The sequence below is a fragment of the Myotis lucifugus genome, unplaced genomic scaffold, assembly GCF_000147115.1.
Source record: "Myotis lucifugus unplaced genomic scaffold, Myoluc2.0 scaffold_577, whole genome shotgun sequence".
Lineage (NCBI taxonomy): Eukaryota > Metazoa > Chordata > Mammalia > Chiroptera > Vespertilionidae > Myotis > Myotis lucifugus.
The window spans coordinates 249,397-275,665 of NW_005871625.1; the positions used below are offsets into that span (position 1 = coordinate 249,397).

The window sequence follows — 26,269 nt, forward strand, 5'->3', positions numbered from 1 at the left end:
TAAATAAATAAAAAGACAGCAGGACAATGAGTTGCCTCAGCTATCGTAGAAGAATTAAAAATCAGGAAATAAAGCTCAGGGATTTGCACATTTTAAAATTATTGCCCTCTTTATAAAACTGACCTTTTTGTTTGTAATAGGTCTCCCCAGTACCTCAAAATTAAGTAAGTAAAAGAAACAGACTTGTAGACAGTAGGTGGACATAAATTATAAACATGAGGTGAATTTGTATTAATAGGAAGCAAGTTCAAATATGAGTACTATTCTTATAAAGGATTTCTCCATATTTATTCTTTACTTTTTAAACTATCAAGAAAAGCCAAAGAGAACATTGGTTTTTCTTTTTTTTTGCTTTGAAAATTTTGTGTCAAATAATTGGGACTGCTGTTAAAAATAATTAAATTTGTACACTGTGGATTGTATTACAAACAGTACTTCAATATGACCACTATTAGTGTACTTTTTAAAATATATATGAAGATTGCTTATATCTGTTCATCTGAATTTCTTTATTCCACAAAGGTTTCTAGAATTAGCATTAGTGAACTGCCTCCTCTTCTCAGAACTTTGAACAGCTGCGCTCCAGAGACATAGGAAGGCGGCCTGACTCAGAGGGCACTCTTGGATTACTATTTACGTCAGAGGCCCTTGAACTTGAGTTTATAATATACTAGGAATGATATTACTAGGGAAAGGAAAGACTAGAATAGCATTTACTATGTGTCTCAAACACCATGTTCGTCCCTGTACCCGGTGGTCTACTGCACATGTATATTTTTATGGACAGAGGGCAGCCCTTAGCTTCAGACATAGAAAACTTGAAGGGAAAAAATCAGTCTTTTACCCCTGAGAGTCATGGAGGTGTGTGCACAGAGGTGTTGTCAGCATAAGGAGATGTAGAGCCATCTGGGCCTCCACCTGCGGAAGTTAACCGGCACTTTTCCCAGTAGGAGGAAAGGAGCTGAGCTGTCATTGAACCGATGTTTTTGTTTCTGCCCTGATATGACGGAACTGGAGTTTGTTTTTTATTTCTTTGTGTGGTGTGGCTTTTTTACCATTACCCCAGGAAAGCTCACCCCAAATACACAAAGCATGCACAGACACACCGTGTGTGCACACATGCACACAGACACAGACCAAAGATCCAGGTGGTCGCAGTCTTGGAAGTCCTCTGTCCCCTCCTTTTTCTCTCACCTGTAACCACTTTGTGTACCGGCCAAACTGTCACTCCTTAGCCCCCAGCCGGCACTGGTGTTGGTCACAGTGTCCTGGCACTGAGTTTAGAGACGTTCTTCGTTATGTTGCCCTATAGGCAGGTCCTACAAGTCAGCTGGAATTGGCTTACAAAATGGAACATGTTCGTTATTTCTGGTCTGGAACAGATCTCAAAATCAGCATCATAACAGATTTTCCAAGGTAGAGGATGACTAATGTCTGGAGGTAAACATTTACTAAGAGGTGAAGTATAACAGTGTGTTATCTACTGAAATTGTATTTGGAAGAGGTACTTTCCATAATGAAAGTACGTTATAAATTTAGCTTCTGGTAGCAAGAAGACGAGTTGTTTCGAATGTAAAAATTCGATTTAGTGTAAGGTAAGGAAGATGATCTAACATTGTTTTTTACATAGCCTACTTCTTGCAGTTGTCAGCTTTTCTGTCAGTAGTAAAGACAAGATGAAGTTTTGTTTACGATGACATAAGATTTTCATGGCCAGCAGCTGGATCAGCTGACTGTTCTGCTTTAACAAGGCAGCATGAACCTGTCTTTCTAAAGTGGCGCCATCACACCACAGTGCTCTTGGCTAAGGCCCAGAATGTGCTCAGGGTGTTCTTGAAATCCATTGCCCAGTTCCATCCAGAGAATCCCTGCATACCCAGTGGTTTTGTAGAAATGATAAGAGCCCAGATGACTTGTTAGCTGGACCCTTTGCATCTGCTTGTTTCTGTGAGCTGCCCTCCCTCCTGAACAGCAGTGCCTCAGGAAGAGGCCAGGAGCCGGAGGGGAGGAGGTGCTGTGTGTGCCAGCCACCCTGTGTTGGCATCTTGGAAAGCAGAGGCCGCCACATGTCAACCCCAAAATGGGATGTTCCTTGGAATTCATTAATCTATAAAATACCAATCTTCAGTTAGTTAATCTAATGTACTGAGCCAGTTATTACCACATAACAAGGGTGTAAGGTGCCCTTGTGTTTCTTCTTTGGGGTCTTGTTGCAGAGTGAGTCATTGACCCTTTTGTCATTCCTGGTTCCAGGATTGAGGGTGGGGTGACAGGGAAGTTGGTGAGAGGCCCAGCTCAGAATTTAAGGAAACCCACATTCTCACATGGGCACATGGGAGTTGGTGCCCCAACCCTGGCTGCCTCACCTGCCTCACCCACGTTTTGGCTCTGTCCGGTAATTGGCCAAAGGTTCCACAGCTATTAAGTGGTGGTATACACAAAAGATCTCTAAATGTTGAGTTGTTTAAAAACAGATACACACGTGTTAAAAATAAAGCAAGCCAGGAAAAGCTTTACTTTGGAACAAAGCTTTGTGTTATTGCACATTTATTTTGTCTGATAAAGACATGTATTTCCGAAATTAGATTTGAGCCATTCTTGTCATGAATAGTGTAGCTAGGCAACAAAAATGCATAGAAGGATGAGAGAACATTAATACATCTGATACCTTCTTCACAGCTGCAGTCTCCCCCGCCCCATCCCGTGCTCCTGGCAGGCACTGACTGCATGTCCCCGCGAGGATTGGTCAGGCCTTTCACAAGCATCAGCCACGGTCCTGGGTGCTAGTGTGTAGAGAGGCTCACCTTTAGCCACTGCGGGGGGGGCGGGGGGGGGTGGGATCTGAGCACACAGCTTCATGCTAGGGAAATGCAGGCAAACTTCGGTCCCTCAGAGCTAGTGTGGACAGCTGTCCAGGGCAACTTCAGAGAAGCCTCAAGGGAAACAGCCACTTGTAAGAGGCATCTCCAACCTCCACTTACCTTTGATGTAGGACTTGGAACATAAAGTAGGTAGAGGTGTAAGCATTCTGAATGTAAGAATGAAAATCCTCCACCAAAAATTCACTTCTAGAATGAAAACGACATAAAATAATAAAATGATGCTAAAAAATTAATAAAGAGAGACAAGAGCAAAGCTGACGAAAGGGAAGGAAGTGAATGAATGAAGATAGGTTTAATATGGATGCCTCTTGAGAAAACTCAAAGGAGACTTCTGGCACTATATTCCGAGGTTTTTAAGATTTAGGAAATTCATGCTTTGCGTGCGTGTGTGTTTTGGGGGAGGAGTGAGAGAGCCAAATTAACTAGTTGTTCAACCATAGATAAAATCTAATAATTCCTTTAAATAAATTTTTGCCACCAAAATGAAGGTATTAGAAAAAAAATAGATTTGTGCATTTTATTCTTTTTTGGCATGAAAATGAATTTTGTGGTGTAACCTAATAGAAACTGGTGAATGGCTTATTTTGTAGGGCCACATTCTGCTTGTGGGATATTGCAGGACTGCGGGGAAGGGTGGCTAGATTGTGAGTCCGAGGACAGGGTCTGTTGGATGCTGGGAGCTTACTGGGTTTGTGTCTGGCACCTAAAAATATTGATGAACACAAAAATGCATATATTTTAATACATGTGTATCCCTGTTTTGACTTGATGGACTTTAAAATAAGCATTTTAAGTTTTCTTTTAACATTTAAACATGAAGATATTAAAATGTAAATGAATGGGACAAAACAGTAATTCTTTTGTAAGAGGAAAATTTTCTGGAACTACCTTGACTTGCACCCCTGTTCAGGGTGTGGCCCAGCACTTCTCTGCAGCATGGCCTCCACGCGGCTGCCTGGGGCGGATGCGCTCAGCTTGCTTTCCTGGTGCTCACTCAGTGCGTGTGTCCAAGTACCAGACTCCTGGTGCTCTTCTGACCTCTGACAAGATTCTTTCTCGCCTTACTCTGTTTAGACTTGGGATGGAGCTAGAGATGACCCGTTAATTATTTAACTTTATCAGGATTTGGGTTTCTTGGTCTCTCAGCTGCTACAAGCATTACTTTAGGGAAAATGAGCCACGGTGGGGTACTGTTACTTGGAAAGAATTGAGGTGTGAAAGATCTCATTAGATAGAATCATAGTGCCGTCCTGGCTTCCATGTTGGCCGCTGGCAGCTCACTGGGCTCTGCTTTAGTTCTGATACTTAATGTTCCTTACAAAATGCACACCCAAACTTTACCGTTGATTGTTAAGTCATAACACATTGCTCTGCAGTAGGCCTTGTCTTCATTGTATTCCCGCCATAGTTTTCCTTTCCTTTACTTGGAAATTATGTGGAAGAATGTACATATTTGTGTGTTTTAATAATTAACGACATTAATAGTGGTAAAACAACTGCGGATAAAAGTCATTGTTTTGTGTTATATCAACTTAGAACGTCTTGCTTTTTTTGGAGTGAAAATGGAGCATTTTACACTGTCTTTAGTCTTGTTGAATAGAATTACTGCATACTGGTGTCACCTTGGATTTCTTAACATGAACTATTGCTTCTGCTTGCAGCCTTACTGAGCTTTCAGGGTCTCACTGCATGGTAGTTTGCTCTTGCTAATCCTTTAACATTTTGTTATCTTTGTTAAAGTAAGAGGTCCTTAAGTAAAGTGGCTACCAAATGTAAATTCTTTCTCAAATCTTATTAGTAGAAGTATTTATCTATGTAGAAAAAGATTAGCTATCTAACTTGGATTTTCCGTGGACTTCCATGATAATTACATACTTCTGTGAATTATGCCAGTTGTTATTAATAAAACTATTAATGGATTTTTATATTAAAACAAATTTCGACTAACATTTTTAATTTATATATATTATAGTTATATGGGGAAATCAAGTCATGATTTGATTGAGAAGAAATTTATTGGTGGCTTCACTGAAAATGTAAATGAAGGATTAAAGTACATAGAGTAACAACAAATGTCTTAGACGTGAGAACTGATGACTAGTGGCTTGCTAACTAGAGGATGTATTGTTACATGAGAGGTAACATCTTCAGGCTGTCACTAGTAGAGCAGTTTACTTTTGTTAGGCTTAAAGGAGCCGAGACGGGGCATAAATGCTTCTCCTCTGATTTCCTTCTAGCGGTTTCACCAGTGATCATTAAGGAGTGGGCAGCTTACAAAGGGAAATCTCCGCAAACTCCAGAACTGGTGGAAGCTCTTGCCTTCAGGGAGTGGACCTGCCCCAACCTGAAGAGGCTCTGGCTGGGGAAGGCAGTGGAGGACAAGAACCGCAGGATGAGGGCCTTCCTGGCCTGCATGAGGTCAGACACTCCAGCCATGCTCAACCCAGCCAGCGTGCCCACTCATCTCACGGTGCTGTGCTGTGTCCTACGGTAGGTGTGGCACGGCTGCTCTGGCAGCTGCATGTCCTCCAGCAGGTGATTGTACAATGCCTCTCAGAGACCTGTGTATGAAGTAGGGGGCGGGGGAGGCGTGGATTTTATTCTAGGTGAACTGGGTTATCTGTTGAAATTCATCCACATCTCATATTTACATATAACTACAGAAATATAGGCCATGTAAATGCAATGTGGATTTGAATTTATGTTGTATAATATGTTTACAGAATAGGTATATTTGGTGAACACATGCTTTATCCTATCTAATAAAAGAGTGATATGCAAATTAACAGTCACACCCTCACTCCGCACTCCATCAGTCCATCACAAAGATGGCGGCGGCCACGGAGCTGGAATGAGCAGGAGGCTTGGTTGCCCCTGGCAATGGAGGAAGCCAAGCTTCCTGCCTGCCCTGGCCAGCCCTGAGCTCCGCTCAAGGCTACAAAGTTTCAATTATAGAAGATAAATAAATGCCAGATACCTGCTTCCAGCCGGCCTGGCCTCCGCTCAAGGAGGGGCTGGGAACATGGGTTTCCAGGGGCAACCCAGGCTTCAAGTGGGACCAAGGCAAGAAAGTTTCAATTATAGAAGTTAAATAAATCCCAGATACCTGCTTCCAGCCGGTGGCCATGGCTAGCTTGAAAACGGCCCTCAGCCCCTCACCCAGGCTGGCCAGGCACCCCAGTAGGGACCCCCACCCTGAAGGGGGTGTGGCCAGCCTGAAACAGCTCTCAGTCCCTTACCTAGGCTGGCCAGGCACCCCAGCGGGACCCCCACCCTCATCCGGGACACCCTTCAGGGCAAACCAGCCAGCCCCCACCCATTCACCAGGCCTCTATCCTATGTAATAAAAAGGTAATATGCATGCCCTGACCGGTGTGGCTCAGTGGATAGAGCGTCAGCCTGCAGACTCAAGGGTCCCAGGTTTGATTCCGGTCAAGGGCATGTACCTTGGTTGCGGGCACATACCTAGTAGGGAGTGTGCAGGAGGCAGCTGATCGATGTCTCTCTCTCATTGATGTTTCTAACTCTCTATCCCTCACCCTTCTTCTCTGTAAAAAATCAATAAAATATATTTTTTTAAAAAAAGGGTAATATGCAAATTGACCCTAATAGCAGAGCGACTGGGAATGACTGGTCACAATGACATACACTGACCAGCAGGGGGGCAGACGCTCAATTCAGGAGATGCCCCCTGATGGTCTCTGCGCTCCCACAGGGGGAGCTCTGCTCAGCCACAAGCCAGGCTGACGTCTGCCAGCACAGCGGTGGTGGTGGGAGCCTTTCCTGCCTCCTCAGCAGCACTAAGGATGTCTGACTGCAGTTTAGGCCTGCTCCCCGCTGGCAATTGGACATCCCCCGAGGGCTCCCGGGCTGCCAGAGGGATGTCTGACTGGGAGCGGGGAGCGGGCCTAAGCCAGCAGGTGGACATCCCCCGAGGGGTCCCAGACTGCGAGAGGGCACAGGCAGGGCTGAGGGGACCCCCCCCTCCTGCCCAAGTGCACAAATTTTTGTGCACTGGGCCTCTAGTCTATATATATAAAGGCCTAAGGGACCAGCCATCTGGCTGACGGCCGGTAGCTATGACGTGCACCGACCACCAGAGTGCAGATGCTCAATGCAGGAGCTGCTAGCAACAGCAACTTTGCAGAGTGCCCTCTCGCACTCTGAGACCCCCTCGGGGGATGTCGGACTTCTAGTTTCGGCCCAATCCCTGCAGGCCAGGCAGAAGGACCCCCACCTGCCAGAGGGACCCTGCTCACTCCACAGATGCCTTTCGAGCCCCAGCACTGTCCCAGGTGCTGCCGGCCAGGGAGGACTCGTGAGAGGTTGGCTCCAGGGTGTGTCCAGCCTGTCTTGCCCAGTCCCGCCCCACTGGCCACATTCTAATAAATTTCCTTTCAATGTGCACAAATCCATGCACCGGGCCTCTCGTGTAAATATAATGATTTTAAACAATTTAGTTTTTAAATATTAAAGATTTTGAAGCAATCAGGGAAGATTATATTATACTAGAGGCCCGGTGCATGAAATTTGTGTATGGGTAGGGTCCCTAGGCCTGGCCGGTGATCAGGGCCGATCTGTGGGGCGACCGGCGGGGAGGTCGGGGGGCACCCGTCTTTGCCAGCCTGGCGCCACCTACTCACTGACCCTGCCCCCCACTACCGCTGCTGGTCGCCTCCCTCTGCGGGGCGACTGACGGGGCGATCAGGGGTCCCCTGCTGGCACCTGCCTTGGCTGGCCTGGGGCCTGCAGTCTGGGGGCAGCTCCTGAGTTGAGTGTCTGCCCCCTGGTGGTCAGTGCACATTATAGCGACTGGTTGTTTCTCAGTTTGGTTGATTTGCATATTAGGCTTTTATTATATAGGAGATTATTTGGGATTGTTCTATAAGGAAAATGTGTCTCTTCTTTCTGCTCATTTGTTTAACCGTATGTATCAGTATGGACTTGGGGTTATCCAGTTTATTCCTAGCATTATAACTGATGTAGTGTCCTTACTTATTTGATTACTCGGGCCTTGGGAGCTCATTCAGTGAGCTACAGTGTCCTTTGTAACCCTGGCATGTTCTTGCTTTTTGTGGTACCACATGATGCCTAGGCTCATGCGCATCTTCCCTGCCCTGGAACCTGCCTCTAAGGGGCCAGCTCATCCTTGGAGAAAGCAGTTGAAAACCCAGATCTGGGCACTGTGTGGTTCTAGGTCCTCTCGGTTGACGGGCCACAAATGCCTGTGTAGACACTGTCTGGCATTAATTTGAGTTGGCATGCACACCTGAATCAGATTTGTTAGTTTTTTAGTATGTTTTTCTTTTAACCAATTTAAAACTCAGGGAAAGTTCCAAGAGCATTTTTTTCTTTTTAACCCAGATACTACTTGAGTGTGATTTTCTAACAAACTAGGACACTTTCCTGTATAGTCACAATATAGCCATTGGACTCAATCAGCATCTGCGCTTTATTTCTATCTTCATTTCAGACCCTCTCTTTGTGAAGCCCGTTGGTTTCCAGAGGGCGGAGCAGCTTTTCTCTGCTACTCCTGGTCCCATGCAGGCTGTGCGTGTGCACTCTGGCACGTGACGAAGGGGTGTCTGCGGGACATTTCCAGAGAGGTTCTATTCCGTTTGTAACTGCTACATATTTCACGGGAGGCACTTTGAAACTAATCATTCAGTGACTCTTGGTTTCTGTCCTCAGTGGCTTCTAGTCCACTGCCACCATCTTTTAATTTGGTGCTTTGTTGTCACCTACTGGACCGTAAGGGCCTTGTCAGGCTGCCCTCCACAGTTGTCTTTGTCATTTTATGAGCCCTTCCTGACTTCTCTGCAGAGGTGCCCTGGTTGTTGGTGGGGATGGTATTGGATCTCTTGTCCTCCTGGTCTGTTTACAGACACACAGACATCCACAGGCTTGTGGACTTCTGTTTGGCACCTCCAACCTGCCCACTTCAGTTCTCTCTCCCTAGGTGTGTGGCCTCTGACGCAGAAGAGACAGACAGTAAAAGCCTGGGGCACAGCTGCCCTCCGAGCCCTAACCTGTCTGAGCCCCATGTGTCCTGCCCTGAGCTGGCTCCTCCTCCTCCAGCTCCTGATGCCCTACTGGGTTGCACCTGCTTGACTGCTGACAGGGGACAGAGCTTTAGTCAGGTGTTTATTTCCTAAAGTTTCTTATATTCAGACTTTAAGGCCAGTAACTTACTTAGAAGCCTTTCCCTAATTAAATTGAGGTTGACTAAAATGAGCAGTTTCTTATCTTTATCTCCAATGAGAATGAACTAGTGAGAAAGACCAATTCTTTATTTGGTTTTTGAATCCCTGGTTTCCTCCGATGGAAAGTTTATTTATAGACTGGTTTTTATCAATAAAAACCACCTTATATTAATTAGCCAAAAATTTAAGATTAAGAGTGGCCTAAAATCAAATTAGCAATAATGAGCTTGGTTACTTTGTATTCCTCTCTTTGAAGTTTAAAATGATGTATGGCCTTTAGTCTAGTGGGGCAACCTACTGCCCACCATATACTTGACCTAAAAAGCCTGCTGGGCCAAGCGCATGGGGCTGCCCTTGCACACAGTGTCCATGCATTAGCGTAGGGTTAGCTGCTGGTGCTGGGAGTGCAGCATTCATGCTGTTACTGCCCCTTGGTGTGGTGGTGCTTTGTGTCTTGTCTGTTATGCATTCAGCCACGTGGGTCACTGGATGCTCGGACCTCTCGTCTCTTCATGTGATTGGTCCTCGTGGACCTTCATCTGCCATTACTCCAGAAAAGGCCTTCATAGAGTCTTCCTAGGTTTCAGGACTGTCCTGGTCCCTGCTTTTAAGACAGTGTTTATTGTAGTTTTTGTGTGTATGTGGTTGTTTATTAAAAAAGTACTTATTTTAGACCTTGAAGAGGTTTATAAATGTAACTAATAATCTCGGGTCTGAACGAACCTCTGCGTCTGTTCGTGTGTGGCATCCAGAAGCTACAGTGAGTGCAGTGCAGACCCCGTACTCCGGCAGAAGCCAGCTGACATGCGTGGGGTGAAGAGACTGTTGTGTGTGGAGTGGGTGCCTGGGACCAGGGAGTTTCTCGCTTGGGAAGACTGTTACAGATCCTAAGGAGGAGCAGCGTGTTAGATGAGGGATAGTGTCTCTCGGGACAAGTCCCAGGGCCTACGACACCATAAATGGGTTGGTCCACTCCGCTAAGAGAATCCATTCTACCTTCTGCATTTGAGGCCCCAGGACAGTAGCTGAAGGAGGCTACCCTGCATGGCCTCTATTTGGTCAGTGGATATAACCTGCAAATAACATGGGGATGGGCTGAGTAGTAGGTCTGAAGTCTTGGGGTAAAGAGTTGGGGGGAGGTTTGGAAAGGGGTGCTGGACAAAGACAAGAAATAGGGTTGGTAACAGGACGAGTAGTAAGAGCTGCTTGAGAACTGGCTGTGGGCTCAGGCTGGCAGCCCAGTGGTCCTTCTCTGGGGGCATTGCAGCTGGGGGCAGGGAGAGGGCAAAGCCTGCATCCTGGACAAGGTGAGTCCCTGTGGCGTGACCCTTGGCCTTGATAGCTGGGGTGGGACAAAGGTCATTGATCCCAAGGCCAGGCTGTCATCCACAAAGACTTCTTTCCTTTCTTTGATCTTTTTTTTTTCTTCCATAATTTCTAACTAGAAGAAATTGTGAGATGAATACAAAGAGCTCGTCACTGTCCTTTACCACGTTCCCCACACACTAATGTTCTACTGCAGTTGCTTTTTGCTCCTCTCTGTGTTTGTCCTCAGTCCCTTGAATGTAAGTTGTGGGCATGATGTCCCTTTATCTTAAGCTCTTCAGTCTGTGTTTCTTAAAAAACAAGGACATTATCAAAATTAGAAAAATAATACTGGTACATCTTACGTACCGATCTCACTCAGATTTTGCCATTTGTTCTAATAGCATCTATTAGCAACAGAAAATCTTGGCTCATGCTTGCATTCAGTTGTCATGTCTCCTCCAGTCTCGACTGCTTCTTGTCTTCCTCTGGGTTGATGCAGAGACGTTTCTGAAGAGTGAGCCCTGGTTTTCTGCACACCGGGGTCTACGGACAGTCAGTCACCTTAGACGCACATGAACAAGTGGAAACAGTGTTGACACACAGGTGGCAGCCCCCAGCTGCACTTTGTCAACCTCTGGGGAGGCTGCTTCTCAGTCTAGGTTTGTCCATGTTCCTTTAGGATAGATTCCATTTCTGCATCTGGGGCAGGCACACCCTATCAGGGAGGTGGTGGTCTCCTTGATACTTTCACTAGTGTCAGCACCCACATGTTACATATGTCCAAATGTGATGTTAGGACAGCACTCTGGAGGATGGGGGAAGAACAGCAGGCAAATCCCTAGAATCCTTGTAACAGAGACCAGGAGGGGCCAGTGTTTGAGCAGAAGTTCAGCATGAGGGTGAAGCAAGTGTTCAGAACAGAACAGATGGCCTTTCCTGGGGTGCAGCCCAGAAAAATAGATGAGGTCCTGACCCAAGAGAGCTCACGTTCTCCTGAGCGGACAGACTGGGTTATGTCTTAAAAGAATCTAAATCAATAACCAAAATAGATTATGGAGGTCTTGAACCCCAAACAGAACCAGTGGAGCCTGTTCCAACACATGAGGAGCACAGGCAGGGTCCAGCTCCCCATTTCTGCCCTGGCATTCACACTTCTAAAGGGCAGTGAGAGGAGGGTGAGAAAAGGGAGCCGCAGATACCCTCATACCTCCATGGTAGGAAACTTGAGACCCTAGGAGAAGGTGTGGAAAAAGAATGTCCAGAGAAAACGGAGCGACGTAAAGGGGCTGAGCACACTGTCAGGGTGCAGCTCGGAGAAGTGTGGGCATAGGAGATGACCGAGGGTGAAGGTGCTAGCTGCTGCCAGTGCTGCCATTTGTGCCGTCCTGGGGGGTGGTAAGCTATTTGTTTATGTAGCTGCATATCTTTATGTCCATTTTATACTCTTCTGCATCCAGAAAGGCTTTCCCAGGACTCCCAGCGAGAAAGAAGTAAATGGTAACTCTGTCAAAATGTAAAAGGAAGCCAAATGGAGGAAATAGCAGATATTCTAACCAAAAAGACTATTTGTTGCTGCAGCTAAACTGAATTCTGGGAGTCTTTGCAGCGAGGAAAACCAGGAAAGATCTTGAGAAAACCAACCTGCCCCCAAGATATTTTTTTCCTGATTAATAATTTTTAAAGTAACATCAAGCCAAGGGCTAGGGCAGCCGTGGGCAAACTACGGCCCTCGGGCCTGAAATGAATAAAACTAAAAAAAAAAAAGACCGTACCCTTTTATGTAATGATGTTTACTTTGAATTTATATTAGTTCACACAAACACTCCATCCATGCTTTTGTTCCGGCCCTCCGGTCCAGTTTAAGAACCCATTGTGGCCCTCGAGTCAAAAAGTTTGCCCACCCCTGGGCTAGGGAGTGGGGGAGTTTGTGTTTCATAGGTTTGCAGATGAAAGGAGTTGTGGGGGTGGGTGGTGGGGATGGTCCCACAACACTAAATGTACTTAATACCACTGCACTGTCCACTTAAAAATGGTTAAAATGGTAAATTTTATGTTGTGTATTTTACCACAAGTTTTAAAAAATAAAAGGGATGTATAACATGGATACTTAGGCAAAGAACATTGGGTATTGGCACACAGTCTTTTCCACAGTAGTTTTTTCAGAGAAAAGTGGAGGGACTTTCTCCATATTTGCTGTTTCTTTTTCTGTGTTCCTGGGGACTGTAGGCATTCATCCTGAAGACTGTAGTTTTAATTCTCATTCTGGGCTTCCTTTCCACTTTCTGTACATTTCCCTCACTAAAGCTCATAAGACCATTGTATTTAATATTTGTGTCACTCAAACAATTGCAAAGGATGTTATTTTTGTCATTGCAAATATTGACAGTTTAATGAAATAAAACTTTTACATCGTTCTTTAAAGTATATCTGATCAGCCCTGACCGGTTTGGCTCAATGGATAGAGCGTCGGCCTGTGGACTCAAGGGTCCCAGGTTCGATTCCAGTCAAGGGCATGTACCTTGGTTGCAGGCACATACCCAGTGGGGAGTTTACAGGAGGCAGCTGATTGATGTTTCTCTCTCATCGATGTTTCTAACTTTCTATCCCTCTCCCTTCCTCTCTGTAAAAAAATCAATAAAATATATATTTTTTTAAAAATGTATCTGATCAGATATAAATACCACAGAGATTTAACATCTACTGTCTTTTACTTTGAAGTTCATTTACTTCCTACTTAGGCTATGCAATTTTACCATGAAGTATCTAAGCTCTGTGCTTCTGTTTCTCCATCTCTCAGATGGGACAGTCATGGTTCCTCTGAGTTTCTGTGACCATGTGAGGAGCCAATGCATATAAATGATTAGACCAATGCCTGGCACCTAGTGAGCAGTGTTGGGATTTTTATTGAAAATATTTCTCTTAATGAACTGGATGGAACCTCTTCCTTCTCCCATTAGTTCATGGTCCTGTGGTGAATATTAATTGTTATAAAAAAGAGATAGGGCTTTGCACCAACTGTGATTCTCGTTTTTGTTGACTTAGATGTTAAGCCCAAGAAAATTTTCCCAGCAGATGGGACTAAAAAGAGCTTTGTGAGGCGTGTCATGCAGAGATGACATAGGGATCTATCACCAGAAGTTATTTTTAGTGATCAGCTGGCAACTTGATTAGGTCATCCTTTAAGTTTGCTGGATGCAGAGAATTAGAAACTGTTGGACTTGAGCAGGACTTATGACCAAGTTCTTAGTGGTTGGCCCCTCAGGCTCTCACCACAAATGGGCATCTGCACTGCAAGGTGAATAAGGGGAAGAGGATTGGTTGGGAAAAAGGGAAGGTGGACACCTGGTGGTTCTTAGGCAAATGGAAGTTGTCGATTTAGAAATTGCTTTCCCGTCAGCTGCTCACATCAGGGTAGCCCCCAGTAAATCTGTGCTCGGGGACTGTAGGCGTGCATTCTGAAGACTGCAGTTTTAATTCTCGTCCTGGTCTTCCTTTCCGCTTCGTCCCTGTCCATTCACCGGCCACTGCTGGATCCCCTTGTGCAGATGGTTCATGAGACACTTCATCAAGGGATTCATCTGTCTTATTTGGACCTAGGTTTGCCTCCTAGGTATCCTTGAATTAAATAGATAAATCATAATATAAATTTGGTACATATTATGTGTTTTCAGGATTTAAATACTTCACAAAAGTGAAGTATATCAAAAATTACCAACCAGCTAGTTTGCAGTATGTATAAATTTAGTGTCATTTTCAATTACTCTAGAATGCTGATTGGCTAGGTGATGATTGGGTTTTGTAAATGGCATCATCACTGAAAATAGGAAAGCTGGGTAAGAAAGCTGTAGAAGCCTCCTTTGCTTATGTGACCCGAACACCAGGTCATGCATGTGACTGGGGACCGCTGCATCCTAATTGCGGGCCCTCTCTGTCTGTCCACCCTGCAGGTATATGGTGCAGTGGCCTGGAGCACGGATACTGCGTCGTCAGGAGCTGGATGCCTTCCTGGCTCAGGCATTGTCCCCCAAACTCTACGAGCCTGATCAGCTGCAGGAGCTCAAGGTAACTGACACTTCTTTCCTCATCCTGGAGCCTTGCTCTGGAGTCAAGGGACAGCTCACCTCACCTGGCAGCTGAGTACATCAAACCAGTAATGCTCAGGAAGAGAACTCGAGAGCCTTCAGGGCAAAGGGAATTTCCTTCCCAGCTATTGAAATGGTCATGTCTACTTTTGTCCGAGTTTTTCCCTTGTATACCAACGGGTGTTTTATTCTTGTTTTCATATCATGAAATGAACTTGCCTTTTATTTCAGGTGGGGATCCCAAACCCTGGGAGGGAGGGCTTGGTCCTAAGAATTTCCTAACATCTGGCCAGGATCTTTTTCTTATTTCGTTCTGTTGTTCCTAATTACAACATTCGTTTTCTCTAAAAACAAAACAAAACAAAACAAAAACCATAGTCTTTGTCCTCCTAGTATTGTAACTCCCTTTTAAAAAAACACTTGAAGAACAACGTTATATCATCATTCCTGTGCCCTTTTAGTCAGCATTTAACATCATATTCCTTTTAATTTTCCCTTCTAGTAATTCCTTTTATTCTTTGTTTTAATAATATTAGTTTTCTCCACGTTGTCACCTGATTTTTCAGTGTGCTTATCTTTTTAGTGCACTTTTATTAGTTGCTGTGTTCGCATGGCTATACTTGCTTTCTAATTTCTACATTAAATTTTAGAAAGTTCAAGACTTTTCAGAGTTAGCTAAATTAGTGAATCTACCTTTTCTTTTTAATGCATAGGGTTTTGTTTTTTTCTTTGCTGTTGGTTATTTATTTGTTTGTTTGTTTGACAAAATTTGATTTGTAATCAAGTAATCTCTTTTTATGAAATCGCCTTCACCTTTAGATCTTTTAGCCATTCTTTATGAAGGCGTTCTTTCCCTACAGAGGAGTTTTAGGCTCACTTTATAGATTTTTAGTGTTCTACAGTTGGGGCTCAATAAATTTCTGGTTTCCCTAAATTATTGAGTTAAATTCAGTAATTTGGTGTTGAGTGACCCTTGACTGTGGGGATCCCATGTCATTGTGGTCACCTTAGGCTTCTGATGACTTTGAAACAAGCTAAATAAGATAACAAACTTAGGAGAATCTACCTCAAATTGTATTCTTTACTTTGTAGATTAAGCTTTTCTGTTTGTTAGACAGAAATTATTTCTAATGGTTTTGAATTTAAGTTTTTGTTCTAGAATATTTGGCCGGGTGTCCCCTGAGAGGCTGGTACTAAGCACAGGCTCTACCTCCTGTGTCCTAGAGTGTGGTGCCCCCACCACCATCTTCATCACCAGACTGCTCAGGGGTGTTGTAAATACTTTTACTAGAGTGTGGTGCCATCCCTCTACCTCTACTTCCTGTTTCTCTTATTTAGATTATTACATCAGTATTGACATCCCAGTTCTGAAAATCAGACCGCCAGGTATCAGGTATGCCCACCAAGCCTTATTCACCATCAAGTTGCTTTTACTCAAAGTTCATCTTTTCTCCCATATCCTTTTCATTTTTGGATCAACACATAGGATATAACTTTCGAAAGACAGTCACACTCTAAGCTTTCATTTTGGTTCTTTTGAAGTCTTAGTGCTTTCATGGTTTTCTCCCGATTCTTCATCTAAAGCTAGGTTTCTAGAGCTGTGTTAGAAAATGCAGGTACTTCAGGCCCACCCCTGTCCCTTTGACTCTTCTGGTCTAGAGGTCTGTGTTCCCTTCACCAAGGGCAGCCTGGACGTTGGCACTCCGTTCATGAGTAGCATAGATTTTGAAAGAACCAGAAGGAAAAACAATAGCTGTCCTTGGGGGTAGAGGTAATTGGTTTTTTAAGATTGAAGATACCCTCAGCTATCAGATTGAGAACTGATAGGAATAATTATTATTTAAATGCTACAAAAATTCCAATGTAGAGCTGAGAGAGGGTCCTAAAATTCAGTGATAGAAAAGTAAATTTTAAAACTTCTTTTTCGTTTAATCATTAAAAGTTGTTTCGATATATCAAAGTCAGTGACAGTGCTTTCCTACAAAAAGCCATTTCACTGTGTAGGATATAGTCAACTCTTGATATTTGGTGGTGTTTTAAGGGCCAGTATCCAGTTTGTGGATTGCCAGACCCTGTTTCTCTTCCACTTCTATCTATATGCTTTGAGAATAAACAGGAAAATAGAAAGAAAAGACCTAATTTTGACAATTTGGCCTCTGGTTGGCTTTTCTGGTGGGAGGTTGGGTCGGGAAATATGTTGAAACTATTAGTTAAAATGACTTTATAAGAGTTTCATCTGGTCTGTGCTCTGTCCACCCCCTGCATCCTAAACATTTGAGTGTTCTGTGTGGCTCATTGAGGCCCTGGGGCCATGATTACCCCCTCACTTTTCTTTGGTATATTAGGTGCTTCGCCTAGGTTACCAGCGTGGATGAAATCACTAAGGTAGAGTCAGTACTGTGTTTGGAGGAGGGGCGGGTAAAGGGTGAGGAGAAGGACCTTTGCACAGTTTCAGTTTTTGTCCAGTTTCTCCTTGCTCTTGACATCCCTATAATTGTCTTACATTCTTCTAATAGTTTCACATGCCAAGTGCAAAATATAAAGATAGAAAATGAAGAGCTGTAAATACAGCGTATGGGCTGCAGCATGTCTGTGGTGCGTGTATGAGTTATTGTACATGTAGGTAAATAGGACCAGTCATAGTAAGAGTCTGCTGCCCAGTAATTAGAAATCAGACAAAGTTACTTTACTGGAATTTGGTTCTTGACCTAATTGGGCAGAGATTAAATTCCATACTGTATTTCCTATAAAGTCAGAAAATGTTGTCAACATTTCTCAAGTTGAGGAACTTTGGATAGTGTTGAATATTTTATCCTGGTTGGTATAAGAAATTGAGATTGGAGGGTGTGGTCAAGAGTTCAGATTCTGGTGCTGTTAGTTACCAGTATTGTGACCTTGAGCTCCTGTGGTTCAGTTTCTTCATCTATTAAGTGGAGTACTAAGAGCAGCACCTGCATCATATGATTGTTGAGATGTAAATGAGGCAATACATGCAAAAATACTTAGAGCAGTGTCTGATACAAATTTATTAAGTTCCCCATAAATAGTAGATAGTATTCTTTATATAATTAACACTTAAGGACAGAAGTATAAACTGCTATGTAAAGTAATTTAAAAATTGCCATAGGCAAGATATACACAGCAACTGAGATTTTATTCCCATTATTTAGACAACTTTTATTCTAAGAATTTTTCTCTGATAAATTACTGGTAGTTGTTATTACTGAAACTAAGTGACTTGAAAATGATTTTTTAAATCCAGAAAAACACAATTTCTCAACTAATGGTGAGGCTATTTAAAATAAGAAATGTGTGTGGATAATGTAGGCTTCTCCATTCCTCTCATCAGCTCACAAGGAGATTACTCTCTCTAACTAGGGTGCTTCTGTGCTCCACACATCTTTCTTAGCCTCAACACTCAGATAACCATCTGCCCAGAGTGGTTTTGAGCTTTATTAGTCAAATAAGGGTTTGTTGTCAGTGTGACCAACACCACCAGTGACAAAGACATGGGAGCAGCATCGTGCTTCCGCAGAAGGCTGCTGCTGGCACCTGCCTTAGCTTTTGTAGCCAGCAGACTTTCGAGCAGCACCAGCACATTGTTGCCTTTCCCTCCGCTTTGACCTGGCCCAGAGGCCATGGCCAGCAGGAAAAGAGGAGGCCAGGTTGCTGCCTTGGCACATTCCCACAATGTCAGCTTTTAGGGAGGAAAAACCCCCTGTTACTGCCTTGAGACTCAGAGTTTCCACTTCCTATCTGCCCTCTCTTTCCCTACTTTCTGCTCATAAACATAAAAATGCATCTAATTCCATCACCCTAACCCCACCTGTCCTCAACTGAACATGTTTAGTTCCCCTTTCCAGCATTGCATGGGAGAAGCAGGGGTCAGCAGGGTGGAGAGACTTCTCCAGGTTCAGGAAGTTCTGAACTGCATTGACTTAAAATTTAAAAAAATAATAAAAAATATATTTCAATTAAAAAATGGTTGGAAAACATAATGTTAACTAATAATGGGGACTGATAGCACAAAACAGCAAATATTCATAAATTCATCAATATTTGGCACTGGAATGATCTTTTTTCTCTTTAATGAAAAGCCAGTTTACCTGCCACATTTAGGTATTGTTTAGGTTGAAACCCGTAAAGATGACATTCTTGAGACTCCATCCATGTGGGAAGACAGAAACCAGGACAGCTAAAACTCAGTCCCGGATAATCCACAAACTAGGTCCTTCACAGGCAGATAATCAAGAGTTGACTGTATTTGTCAGTGTTTCTCACCCTGCACAGCAGCTGCTAGGAGAGAGAGCTGTGTGCGCACAGGAGGGCTCCCAGCGCTAATGACCCAGTGAGAAGAAGGGGAGACAGCCTCTAGATGCTGATAGTCTGCATGGTTCAGATACAGTGTTTTGTTGTTGTGTTCTTTCATTTATAAGCTATCCATTTCTCCTAAAACATTTTGACAGTCTCATTAATAAGTTGCTATCTAAAACATTAACATATAAAATAATGTAAACAAAGTACAAGTTTTAGAATGAAATTATACCAAGTGATATTTTAATACAACTATTTGAAAAATGTATAATCTTGTTAGAATGTTCCTTTTTACAATCTTTCTGCTAATTCACTACCAGTATATAGAATCTGAAGTGTAAAAGTTTGATTTCATAAATGAATTGTGGGCTTCTTAACTGCTAAGGAGACTATTAATAATCTGTTACTTTATCATGTGTCAACCTTAAACAGTATTATTTTACACTTGTATAATGCTTCACATGTCCAAATTGAAATGTTTCAGTATGTTTATAAAATAGTCTCTTAAATTTAAATGTTAACTAACATAAAAAGTCTTTGTGTTGAAACAGGCCAGTGGTAGGTCACTGTATGGTGTTGATTAACAGGTTTGCTTAGAGTGTCTTTGAGGGGTGTCCTGGTTAACCGTGAGAGTTGTAGTCAGACATTGTGACAACTTGGTAATGCAGTACTCTTACTCCATAGAAATCACTCTTTTCCATTTAAAGATTGAGAACCTCGACCCTCGAGGCATTCAGCTGTCAGCTCTCTTCATGAGTGGCGTGGACATGGCCCTGTTTGCAAACGACGCATGTGGCCAGCCCGTGCCCTGGGAACACTGCTGTCCTTGGATGTATTTTGATGGGAAGCTCTTCCAGTCCAAACTCCTTAAAGCAAGCCGGGAAAAGACCCCACTCATCGACCTCTGTGATGGTCAGGTCAGTTGCAGGAACGCAGTCTGGTGGAGGTGGGGAGGAACAGCTGTCCACCTTCAAACAGAGGGAAATACCACTCACTGTCTAATCAGTCGTCTTTCATACCAAATTTATAATGACCCCAGGTGACAGCATTCTGTTTCAGATTGGGTCCAGCCCATGTGTGAGTTAATGTCAGTTCAGTGCTGAGCTCTGGATACACATTTACATTAGACCCTCATTAATCACCATAATTATGTTCTATGAATTTGCCTCAAACATTGAATTAGCAGATAGTGAATCTCGCCTCATATGGGAAATGCACAGCGAGGTTCCTCTATCCTCCAGTGACAACATCTTTGTCAACTGATAAGCATATAACCTTGTTTATGTGTTTCTATTTAAAAACATCTCAATGACTATATATTGTTAATTCACTCACATTGAACTCAGGGTCAGCAGTGCTATAACTCAGCCTGAAATGAACAAAGCTCATCTAACACATGTATTTTCTCCATGAGGCATATCACAGCCTGGTACTAAGGAACACCGATCGCACTCAGCACTGCGCTTGGGGCCAAGTCAAACAGCAAAGTCACCCACAATAATTTTTAAACACCACTAAGTAGATGGTGAACAGGACATTTGTTCACAGTATAAAAGCTGAAACAAAAATGCAGGGTGTCATCTTCTTCAACCTCAACTTGAAACCCAAAGTGTCCCCTACTCTGCACATCTGTGAATGACCATGAGAATGCTCAGTATTGATCTGGGATTGCAAGTACATTTTAGTAAGTAGGTGAATTCACAGATGTGTGGAGCTCATGAATAGTAAGGATTGACTGGTGTTTAATTCTGGTTTAAAAATAAAGTGAAGTGGGTTGTCAGGTTATTTGGTCCCATTGCCTAAAAGAGGCTCATATTCAGTTCAAGCCTTTAAACCTTAGAGTATAAAAGATGCAATCTCTAAGGTCTGGTTTACTATGAAGTAAGCACATTTTCACATTCTGGTTAAAGATTGGTTGTTCACAAGACACTCCAGTTGAATTTTTTGGCCGTTGAATGAGCTTTGTTTGGGCTGAGTTATAGCACTGAAGTCAATGGAATTTGACACACGCAAGTTGTATATTCCACATCCGTGTAGGTTATGTTGTCTTCCATGATGTAATGAACATGAAATGATACAACAGTCATTCCACGGGCAGTCTTGCAGACAGGTCAGGTCCCGTCCTGAAGAGAGAGCTCCAGGCTTCTCTGAGGAGGCATCTGTCACTCTGTACCACAGTTGACTCTCTGTGAAATGCAGTGAATACCTGACCTAATACTACAGAGGGGAGAATCAACTTTAAAGATATGAACTAGGCATCATCTACCCTGCAGTGCATGGGTGGAAAGAGGAAAACTGGGTGAGATGTCTTGACTTAGCCATTGATTTTGAGACCCAAATTTACAGCTTCATTAATAGCTATTGGAGTCAATGGTTCTCACCTGAGGATCTGCTCAGATAGTAGAAATTCATTTTTGTTTTTGAGATTAAGAGGTATTTTATTTTATTTTTATTTATTTTTTTTGCAATTTTGCTCTTGTGGTCATGTTTTCATTCTGCAAACAAGTACTACTGAGCAGACTGACTGTTTACAGATAAATAACTAGACATGGTATAGCAGCCTCTATGTCACCTCCTCCCTGTCCATTCTAATTCAGCTGGAACCTTCTAAGTCACATTTTCACATGCTGCGCTTGACTTGCAGGCTGAGCAAGCTGCCAAGGTAGAAAAGATGCGGCAGAGCATCCTGGAAGGGCTGAACTTCTCCCGGCAGAGCCTCCCGCTCCCCTTCCCACCGCCCTCGGCGCTGCCTTTCTACCCCACCTCTGTGTACCCGAGGCACTTCGGGCCTGTCCCCCAAGCTCAGGGCCGAGGGCGTGGCTTTGCAGGTGAGTAGGTCCCCCTCTGCAGGTAGGACTGTGCTGGTGTGGGAAGGCAGAGGCACACACAGCTTGCAGGCCTTCGTGGGCCATATCTTGCCATGTTGAGACACTGTAATTAACTGGCAGGCTTAGTTATGAAAGGAACAAGTGGATCCCAGAAGAGTTTCTGGGAAGGGGAAAAAGGGAGCTACGAAAGCTGTTGCAGTGATGAGATTTTAAAGACTTTTTCTCCTGTGAGGTCTCTACTAAGGCCTCCTCCTGGATACTGACTGGGCCACCAGATAGCTCCTGGGTGCAGGAGGCTCCTTCAGTATCGGTGGGAATGACATGTCAGTGTTCTGGTGTTGACAAGAGGGTTGGCTGTTGATGGTGTAAGAACAAGACCTAGGAAATGGGGGTCGCTCTGCCTGAAAAACCACCGGGGGCTCTCCCCTGAACCTGGTTCCTCACAGCTTCTCCCGTCTCTCTCCACCCGGGTCCCACAGGAGTCTGTGGCTTTGGAGGCCCCTATGGGGAAACTGTAGCAACAGGCGCCTACCGTGCCTTCCGCGTGGCGACGGCAGCAGGACACTGTGGAGCCTTCTCAGGCAGTGACGGCAGCAGGACTAGCAAGTCGCAGGGCGGTAATTATGCCATGCCTTCTAGAGCTTCTGCCCGCCAGCAGCTTCCCTGCTCCTCTGGCTCCTCTTCTGTCCTGACTCTAGCAGCACATTCTTTCCATGAGCCCCTCCCCCTGCGTTTGTTTCTGCTCCTCTCCCAGCTCCTGTTTGCCCCCAGGTCTCTGCAGCAGCTTTGCTGTGGCCCATCCCTGCCTTCCTTCTGGGCTGTCATGTGTCTATACACAGACTTTGTGTGCACCCAGTCCTCTAACCATCACTCTTGTGATAGAACCGGCTGCCCAATAATACCCGGGGATGTGTCTTTCCTACCTTATTCCCCAACAGCCCATCTCGGTAAAGAGGATTATGCATGTATAGAAGATTCTAAGGCCACAGTAGAATTCCTGGCATAAAAATTTAACACAGTTTGAAACATTTTAAAAGAAACATCTGATATTAGATATATACTGGTAAATGAGTTTGTTTGTTTTAAATTCCCATTGCTTCTCTTATTTGTATTAGGCTTACAAGGGAAAAAAGAAGTGTTAACATTTAGTTTTGAAATCATGTCTTGTGATTTTGCTGTAATAAGAAGCCTGAGACTGGGGGCTTTGTCACAAATCCTGCATTTCGAGACTGCAGATTTAAACCTGGCCATCAAGTCGACACTAGAGGGTTATTCACATACATTTTTAAGTAACTTTGAGGATAGGCAGGCCTCTCTCTTTTAACCAGGGATGTTTTCCAGCTCAATTACTTGGGTGCTTACAGAGGTTTGTGAGAGAATTCTGGTGTAGCAGTGAGACTCACAGATGAGTGCAGCCCCCTGTGTGGCCACAGGAGCATTTGTCCCTCCGCACTGGACCTGCATGCCCCTTTTCCTGCCTCCCCTGGGTTCTCCCACTGTCGGTGCTTTTTTCCTTCCTGTCCCTGTGCCATGCAGCACACAGTGAGGTGTGCTCTGGTTCACAGTTGGCTTCTGCTCCTCATGGCCCTGGACTGGAATCTCCTGCTAGCCTGCAGTCGGGGGAGCATGGGGGTCAGGGGAACCTTAGGGTGAAATGACAAGAAGAGCCTGCCTCCTAACTTCTTCAAATTGTGTCTGGAACTCAGATCTGCACTGTCCAGTGTAGAGTCACTGGCCACATGTGGCTCTCAAGCACTTGAGCTGTGTTCTAAGTGAAAAATGTACTTTAAAGATTTAATATGGAAAAAACAAAGCAAATTATCTCATTAATAGTTTTTTATATTGATTACATGTTGAAATATTATTTTAGATATATTGAGATAAAATAGATGTTATTAATACTGATTTCATATGTTTCTTTGTATTTTTGAAATGTGGCTAGTAGAAAATGTAAAGCTTATCATATATTTTGCTGGACAGCACTGCCTGGCTGCTAAATCACATGGCCAACACCTAGATGATGAGAGTTTATTACAGTCCATCCCATCTTCCAGAAAATAAGATGCTTGAGGTCCTGGTTTATTTTGTTTTTATCAGAAATTTTGCTAACAGTTAATTATTTAAGAATGTTCTTAGGTAAGTCAGAAAACCTTAGAATATGCAGGCTACCAATAATTAATAGAAGTTAGTGCATACAGTGAATTTGTGACCCAGCATAAGGGAATTCTCATTTAACAATCCAATAAAAAAAATAACAGGCTCTGTTTACTGATTAATTTCCATAATGTTTGGTTAAAGTAGTAAACTTTGAAGTAATTATCCAAAAAGAAGATAATAGATAGAAGCCGTGCCATCTGCAGCCAGGACAGCACTTGATGGAATGCAGTTCGGTCTTGCACTCCTCAGTTGTAACCTATTTCGTTATCATGGGTCCTTTGAGTAGCCAACACATTTGTCTTACTGTCAGGTGTATTTGTAACAACAGTTACACCATTAAGATCAAACGATGTGACTTAGTCCACAAGAAGCCTTCACAAAGCAAGTGGAAGGGCTTCGTGCAAAACATAAACCACAACTGAAAGGAAAATGTTTCCCTGTTTTTCTTTTTTCTTTGCCATTCTTAGTCCTGGGATTTTAAAGGGTTTTTGTTTTTTGTCTATTTTTTGTGTAGGAATCCAACCTATACCTTCTCAGGGAGGGAAGCTAGAAATAGCTGGCACCGTGGTCGGCCACTGGGCTGGGAGCAGACGGGGCCGCGGGGGCCGTGGGCCTTTCCCCCTACAGGTCGTTTCTGTTGGAGGACCAGCAAGAGGGTAAGTGCTGATCAATGAACATGTATTTATAGAAATTAAAAAACAGCCTCTTATTTGTTTTTCAGTTTACTAGAAACATTTTTATATCACTAAATGCACTCTTTATAATATTCATAGTGATTATATAGGATTGCATTATATATACCTTTATGTAACTATTTAAATTGTCAAATGATTATCCATATATTATTCAATTAGCCATTTATAAATGTTTAAAACAGTAGTATGTTTGAAACGTATTATTTTTCAAATTGCATGCATTGGATATGAACCAAGAAAAATAAGATTTATTCCTTGGAATCAATCTTTGGCATGTCCATGATTTAATAAACTCGGTGCTTCCTATAGCATAAGATTAAACACCTTTAAATCCATTTGATATTATTTTAAATGGTTTAAGTGTTGTTTCTAACAGATTCAAGTCTTTCTGCTTTTGTCCTATTTATTCTTCAGGCGTCCAAGAGGAGTTATTTCCACCCCAGTGATCAGAACATTTGGAAGAGGTGGGAGGTACTATGGCAGAGGTTACAAAAACCAGGGTGCGATTCAGGTAATAACACGACATAATGCTGGTGCTGGTTACTCCCTAATGTCTGTCTTCCAGGCTAATGTTTTAGTGCCGGTATCCAGAGGGGCCGGGTGTTGTTGGGCTCCTTCTATGGAACATCTAACTTGATGGTGGCATGTGGTGCTCACCCCTGTAAGTCCCTCAAATCATTTCCATTAGGTTTGTACTCAGGTGCACAGCTGCTTGTAGGGATTTACGGAGAATAATCCAGGGCCCTTAATGGTGTTTATATTAGGAAACATTATTAGGTAAATAGCATTTAGGATTTAAAAAGGAAATCCTGACTATCGGTGCTGGGACAGGAGGTCTCTTTTTCTCCTTCTCTTGGACCATCTTGACTAACTTCTCATTCCACCCCTTGCTGGATGCTGTGCTGCTTAAAGGATAATCCCAAGAGGAAACAGGTCACGTGTTTGTCTTCAGGAAAGACTGGAACATGCTTCCGCTTTGGATGATAGGATCTGGATCCTGGTGAATTTCCTCTTGAGAATGATAACCAGTCAGCTTTAACACTGTAGTATGTCGTCCCACTTCTTGAATTATGGTATTTAATCACAGTGTACAGTTTATTCCGATGCCATTCTTGTAAACATTAAGAGGAGTGCACACTTGCCCTGGCCAGTTTGGCTCAGTGGATAGAATGTCGTCCCTCGGACTCAAGGGTCCTGGGTTCGATTGCGGTCAAGGGCATGTACCTCGGTTGCAATCTCAATCCCTGGTCCTGATCAGGGCACATGAGGGAGGCAACTAATCAATGTGTCTCTCTCACATCGATGTTTCTCTCTGTCTTTCCCCCTCCTTTCTACTCTCTAAAAATCAATGGAAAAATACCCTCCGGTGAGGATTCGAGGATTTAAAAAAAAAAGGCGTGCACTCTTGTGACTAATATATTAATAACCCATATTTAGAAACTTAATTGGCCAACAGAAGATAAAACTGTCTTTACCAGGTGATCTTAGCACCTTGGCCACTTGTTTCAATGAAATACATCAAACAAATCAAGTACAGAGCCAGTCTTTCCTGAGGGTGGGACGCAGGCAGCCCCTTTGCAGCACAGCATCTAGCAAGGGGTGGGGCTTGGCTCCGTCGGCCTCAGCCTTCACACAGGTGCATTTTGAGCCAAAAGCACTCTCACCTCTCAGCCGGTCTAGGAGAGGGGCCACAGCCTTCCTGTGGCTCCAGCCAGAGCTCTTCTGTGAAAATGGCCCTTGTGGTGTTCTTGTCCTCCTTAGTGGATGACAGGGCCTTTCCCGAGCTGGTAGTAGGGGCTG

At 43.6% G+C, this 26,269-nt stretch overlaps 1 protein-coding gene across 2 annotated transcripts in view; it reads left to right on the forward strand.

Annotated features, from left to right (window-relative positions):
• Positions 1-26,269, forward strand: part of FAM120A (family with sequence similarity 120A) — a 92,916-nt gene that overhangs the window by 56,410 nt on the left and 10,237 nt on the right. Inside the window, exons 10-16 of one of the 2 annotated variants that reach the window (XM_023745752.1) lie at positions 5,120-5,372; positions 14,341-14,455; positions 19,497-19,706; positions 21,434-21,617; positions 22,097-22,234; positions 24,289-24,430; positions 24,884-24,980. In XM_023745752.1, the coding sequence (XP_023601520.1) occupies positions 5,120-5,372; positions 14,341-14,455; positions 19,497-19,706; positions 21,434-21,617; positions 22,097-22,234; positions 24,289-24,430; positions 24,884-24,980 (1,139 nt within the window). The remainder of the gene's footprint in view (positions 1-5,119; positions 5,373-14,340; positions 14,456-19,496; positions 19,707-21,433; positions 21,618-22,096; positions 22,235-24,288; positions 24,431-24,883; positions 24,981-26,269) is intronic. The other variant, XM_023745751.1, reaches the window with a different exon arrangement.